A 6,285-nucleotide genomic window follows, 5' to 3' on the forward strand; every position below is an offset into this window, starting at 1 on the left:
CAATTAGGTTACTGGGGCCACCAATGAAGACCACTGGTCTGGGAGCCGTCTTCCCGGGAGGAGCCGAAAGCCGAGAATGAAAGCAGCCCCCTGAAGGGAACTAAGAGGAGCAGTATTCTGCATTTTACAGAGCACTTTGTAGTTGGCCAAGTGTTTTAAAGTTTATCTACATGGTCTCACTGGACCCTGACCATTCATAAATAAGAAACCTGGGGCTCAGAACTGGGAGTAATTTATTGCCGGGCTTTCAGCCCAGAGCTTGGCCTGTGACTCACCCTCCCTTGATGTAATCAACAAAAGTGAATTCAGAGTCCACAGAGAAGGAGAGCAGCGTCACCTGTGGGACAGAATAGGCAGCCCTGGCACTTTGGAAAAGGCAGTTGGGTTGGCAGAAGGGAGTGAGGCATATAGGGGCTTGGAAAGAGGCACGTGATGAGAGGCACGTGATGAGAGGCACATGATTCCACCTGCTTCCCCAGTCAGCCCCACCCTGTTCAACTTCTGACAGGGAAAAAGGGGAAGCTGTCAGAAACATAGTTGGATTTCCAAAAGTATATTAAATTGGGAAATACAACTTAGGTTTTTTTCTTTTATTCTGCAAAAGAGTAAAATCAGAAAAATTTCCTGAGTGAGAAAAAACAAAAACTTAAATGGTGCTCCTTGTGCCCAGTATTACTATTCCAGGTAATCTTGCCCACTGTCTTGCCTTGCCCTCAATATTTCTCATGCTGTGTCAATGGGGACAGACACGGAAGGATCCAGGGAGGGCCACAGCTCTAGGGAGCACTCACAGTTCCTGAGTTGACATATTTTTTCTTCTTACATTTCTTCCGAGGGTTAAGTACCTAAGTGGAGGAGGTAACAGTGATGATGAGAAACAAAGGAAGGGCGGTGCAGATGCAGCACACTGGGATGGAGGGCTGGGTGATCTGGAGAGGGCTGGAATGCTCACCTCATATACTGTGAACTGGTTCTGGGCCTTGCTCAGCTCCCGGTAGCTGGTGGTGAACTCACCAATGAAATCGTGGCTGCAATGAGGTGGGTGTGGCTAAGCAGCAGCTGCTGCTGGTTTGGAACCAGACCTGAATGGAATCTTTTATTCCTTCTATCCTAAGCCCCTACTTAGGCTGCAGGGCAGCCTAGTGCTGGGGCCATAAGGGAGGCCAAACATAGGGGAAAAACGGGAAGAGACAGTGTCCAGAGAGACAATTGGGGAGATCAGTTGTACCCAAGACACTGGTATTTATCATCACCTTTCCTGGCTCCTAAAGCTACTTTGGGGTTCTCAGTGAATGTACAACATATTATTGAGAACTGCTTGGGTCAAGTACAGGAGAAGGGACCATGTGGGGCAGTTCTACCTTCCGTCCCGATCCCAGTCATACACGTCAATCTTCACGGTTCTGAAATGTAGGAGACAAACGTATGCTGGGTGTGTATGATAAATCCCAGAGACACCCTCATACACTTAACCACACACATATCATCTCCCCATCCACCCATCTGTCTTCCCATTAAGTTGTTCATCTTTCAACCTACCTCCCATCCTGTCTATTCATTCATCAGTCCGTGCCTGTACCCAACCACCTACCCCTGTTAATACTACTGTGGTTAGTACCACTAGCACTTTTTTTGTTTGGTTGGTTTTTTTACTACTTTGAGCCTTATTGTATTCCAGGCATTGTTCTCAGCACATTCACGGATTGTCTCATTTAACTTAACAATCACCCTATATAAAGTAGGTACTATTATTCTTATCTTGGGATAAGGAAATTGAGATACAAAAAAAAAGTAATTTGGCTAAGATCCCATAGCTAGTAAATGACTGAACTGAGATTTAAACCCAGGCATCCTGATTCCAAAGACTTTGTTCTTAACTGTCATGCCTAAATCATTCCATATGTCTACCTATCAGTATATCAGCCCATCCAACCATCCGTCTATCCATCTAGCTACCTATTTACCTATACATTTGCCAGTCCAATTACCTATCAGTTCATCTCTTTGGCCACCTAACTATACGTCTAGCCATTCACTGACTCACTGAGGCATGCAAGCATCCATCCGTCTATCTACCCAACTATATAACATCTACCCATCTAGTTATCCATTCATCAGCATAACGATTCATTTACTCATGTATGTGCCCATTCATTCTTTCACCCTTCCACCTACCATCTATCTTTATACTGCCCATTTACTCATTCATTTGGTTGGCCTATCCATCTAATTTATACCCACCCATCAACTAATTCACCTACAAATCCATCCATTAATCCATTTGCCATCTATTTATTTGTCCAATCATCAATCTACTTGTCACTCAACCTATCTTTTTGTATTCCACCTGCTTTTCTGTTCATCCTCCTGCCTCCCCAGTCATCCATCAAACTCTCATTTACCAATTTATCACCCACCCATCCATCAGCTTATCCATCCGTTAATCACCCATCATCTGTATATCCACAAATCCACCCATCATCAGTCCAATTATCCATTCATCTGCTATCCATTCATTTATCTGCCCCTCTACCCACCCACTAATTCACTCATATATCCATCCACATACATATCCAACCATTCGCTAGTTTACCCATCCAACGATCCATCCATGTACCTGCTTATTCATTTGTTAATCTGCCCTTTCATCTACCCATCCGCCTACCATTCCATCCATCAGTCGATCCATCACTGGATAGTCCACCTATCCATCTGTGTGGCTATCCATCTGCCTCTCCATCCAGCCTCATCACCCAACCTCATGCCGCAAACTCTATCTCACTGAGCAGGACCCTCCAATGCTATTATGATACTTCTACTATCATTCTTGGGCCCAGGAACCCCACTGGCATGTCCTTGGCTCCTTACTCCCCAGCTTATGCCAGAGCCAACCTGTCATAGTCTCCATTGCACAGAGCCCGCACAGGGATGCTGAAGGGCTGCCACACAGGATTCAGTGTGTTTTTCACAACCTCTGTCTTGTGGCAGATGGTGAACCTGGAGGGGAGTGGGAAGGATTGGTATAATTTATCTCGTGCCTGGGGGTAGGACTGAATCCAGAGACAGAACCGGATGCTCTCAGAGATTCCTGAGATTACCCCACTTGTTTTTTTTGTTTTTTTTTTTTTTGAGACGGAGTCTTGCTCTGTCACCCAGGCACTCCGCCTCCCAGGTTTACGCCATTCTCCTGCCTCAGCCTCCCGAGTAGCTGGGACTACAGGCGCCCACCACCTCGCCCGGCTAGTTTTTTTGTATTTTTTAGTAGAGACGGGGTTTCACCGTATTAGCCAGGATAGTCTCAATCTCCTGACCTCGTGATCCGCCCGTCTCGGCCTCCCAAAGTGCTGGGATTACAGGCTTGAGCCACCGTGCCCGGCCTACCCTACTTGTTAAGCACATGCCCCACCCCAGCCTAAGAGCCCTGATGGCAGTGACTCACGTGCCATCCTCATTGCTCCTGTAGAACACAAGAAAGGGGTCTGATTTCCCAAAGAAGTCCTTCTTGTCCAGCTTGTTTGCACACAGCTGCATGGTGGCAATGTCCTAGGGATGGATGAAGTTGGGCTGGTGACACCCAAATTGCCCATAGCCTTCAGAGAGTCCATTAAAGGGTTTATGGGGAGAGAAGGGAGCTCCTGGGTCTAGCATGTGGCCCTTACTGACCCGACAATTGCTAAGCTCTTCTGCAGTCAGCAATATGGTCCCACACTTCTTGCCTGGTACACCCCTGGAAGCAGAAAAAGCCTCTTAGTGAGAGGAGGGAGGGTAGGCAACAAGGATTGAGTGGCCAGTCTGGGGTTAGGTGGACCAGGGGATTCAGTTTGCCATTTACTGACAGTCCCTTTTGTCTTGAGTGCCTTCTGGTGAGGAAGGGCCTCACTTTGACTGGGTGGGGTCTGCAGTCTGGTAAAAAGGGGTTAGAACAGCTTAGGTGAACATCTCACAAAAGTAGCATGAGAAAGACAAGGGATTTAGAGTCAGTGGATTTTATGATTGTTAAGCTGTGTGACCCTGGGCAAGTTATTTCCCCTTCCTCAGCTTTAGTTTTTTTCTCTGTGAAATGGGAATCATGATGACTTGTCAGGGCTGTGAAGAGATCTGAGTGAGTGCATGGAAGGAAAATCAACTCATAAGCTTTATAGATATGAGCTAGTTGTATTCTTCAAAGCCAACCCTGGTTCCTACTATATGCCGGGTGCTGTGATAGACATGAATTGGGCAATTGGCACTCTCCAGCTCTGCTAGACTGCCCGCAGGGAGCTTTGGGGGCAGGGGGAGGTGGAATGTCAAAGCCACTAGGTAAATATAGTGGGTTATAGCAATACTGAATGAGGGAGAAGAATTTCTGTCCAGACCCAGGGACAAAGGGCTGGTTTGTTAGGTCAAAGCTGATGTACTTTCTGAAGACCACGGAGAGGGCGATTTAAAAGACAAGGGAAACCTTATCCTTTCCTGACCCTAGAAGGAACACTTCCATGTGTTTGAACGGTGCATACAAGGACCCCCAAGAGACCTTGGGCCTGTGAACCCTGATTCCCAAAGGGATCCAAAATGTAGCAGAGAAAAAACTAGGTCAGGAGGGTCCTGGATTCCAGTCCTGGCTCTAACTTGCTATGTGATTTTCCCTATCCTTAGAATGAGAGTTGAACTATTTCTTTGGCTCCTTTGATCTTTGACTCTTTGTGCTTTACAAAGAGGGAACGTGATGAGAATAGGGACTATTCGCCTATGGCTGGGCGTGGTGGCTCACGCCTGTAATCCCAACACTTTGGGAGGCCGATGCGGGCGGATCACCTGAGGTCGGGAGCTCGAGACCAGCCTGTCCAACATGGTGAAACCCTCTCTCTACTAAAAATACAAAAAAAAAGAAAAAAAATTAGCTGGGTGTGGTGGCGGGCGCCTGTAATACCAGCTACTGGGGAGGCTGAGGCAGGAGAATTGCTTGAACCCAGGAAGCAGAGTTTGCAGTGAGCTGAGATCAAGCCCTTGCACTCCAGCCTGGTTGACAGAGTGAGACTCCATCTCAAAATAATAATAATGATATTAATAATAATAATAATAATAATTCACCTGCACATCCAGGACCAACGAATTGTTGATCCTGTTGCCTCCTCACTATTCTTTGCCTCCTTAATGTTCTCCCTTACCACCTCATCCATCCAGTGTGAATTCCAGTCAGTGATTATAATAATCATTCGCTTGCATGCTGTCTCTTTTTTCCTTCTCTCACTTTTTTTTTTTTAAGAGTTGGGGTCTCACTCTGTTACCCAGGCTGGAGTGCAGTGGCACGGTCATAGCTCACTGAAGCCTCAAATTCCTGGACTCGAGATCCTCCCACATCACCCTCTCAAGTAGCTGAGACTACAGGTGCACATCACTACACCTGGCTAATGTTTAAATTTTTACTTTTTTAGAGACAAGGTCTGGCTATGTTACCCAGACTGGTGTTGAACTCCTGGCCTCAAGAGATCCTCCTGCCTCAGCCTCCCAAAGTGCTTCGATTACAGGTGTGAGCCACTGGCCCAGCCTTTTCTCTCACTTTCGATATATTTATTTGGCAGAACCACAGCTCTAGTTAAGCCTAACTCTGCCTAACCCATACTGTACCTGTGAAACTGAACATGGCCAGACAAAAACACAATTATGCGAACTTGTCTCTTTTCAAATGCATGACTGCAGACCTCAAGAGGGTCCTTATTGTTGCCTCGGAGTCATACTATACGTCCCAAGGCCCTTCACTCTCTGGTAGATGGTAGTTCTGGTAGATGGCAGTTTCACTCCTTCTCTCTCCTCAACCCCTAAAGCCTCCTCCCCTATCCGCATTCTCAGCCAATGACCTTGTTTCCTACTCACTGAACAAAATTGAAGCAACCAGAAGAGAATGTCCACCCACCACCACACCTACCCTGCCACCAGTATCTTCACCCACACAAGTGTGACTCCTACCATTGCTATAAATGAACTGTCCTTGTGCCTATTTATCCCTCCACTGTGTACTATATTTCATACTGTCTTGTCTGCACAGGAACATCACTTCAGTAATGCTCACCTCTTTTTATTACATCAACTTTTCAATTTCTACTTGGTCATTCCCATCAATGTGTAAATATAGTATAATTTTCCTTTTTTTTTTTTTTTTCTGTAGAGATGGAGCCTCACTATGTTGCCCAGGCTGGTCCTGAACTCCCGGGCTCAAGTGATCCTCTCACCTCAGCCTCCAGAGTAGCTGGGATTACACTACGCCCAGCCAATGTGGTATAATTTATCTCATGTTAAATTTTTTTT

At 46.3% G+C, this 6,285-nt stretch overlaps 1 protein-coding gene across 3 annotated transcripts in view; it reads right to left on the reverse strand.

Moving 5' to 3' along the window:
- The window catches only part of CPNE9 (copine family member IX), a 26,870-nt gene that overhangs the window by 13,839 nt on the left and 6,746 nt on the right, over positions 1 to 6,285 (reverse strand). For all 3 annotated transcript variants that reach the window (XM_011998588.1, XM_011998587.1, XM_011998589.1), the window contains 7 exons: positions 3,664 to 3,727; positions 3,440 to 3,543; positions 2,893 to 2,997; positions 1,362 to 1,403; positions 953 to 1,028; positions 792 to 845; positions 276 to 337 (listed from right to left, as the gene is read on the reverse strand). In XM_011998588.1, coding sequence (XP_011853978.1) covers positions 276 to 337; positions 792 to 845; positions 953 to 1,028; positions 1,362 to 1,403; positions 2,893 to 2,997; positions 3,440 to 3,543; positions 3,664 to 3,727 — 507 coding nt within the window. The remainder of the gene's footprint in view (positions 1 to 275; positions 338 to 791; positions 846 to 952; positions 1,029 to 1,361; positions 1,404 to 2,892; positions 2,998 to 3,439; positions 3,544 to 3,663; positions 3,728 to 6,285) is intronic.

This window comes from Mandrillus leucophaeus, unplaced genomic scaffold (genome assembly GCF_000951045.1).
Source record: "Mandrillus leucophaeus isolate KB7577 unplaced genomic scaffold, Mleu.le_1.0 Scaffold576, whole genome shotgun sequence".
Lineage (NCBI taxonomy): Eukaryota > Metazoa > Chordata > Mammalia > Primates > Cercopithecidae > Mandrillus > Mandrillus leucophaeus.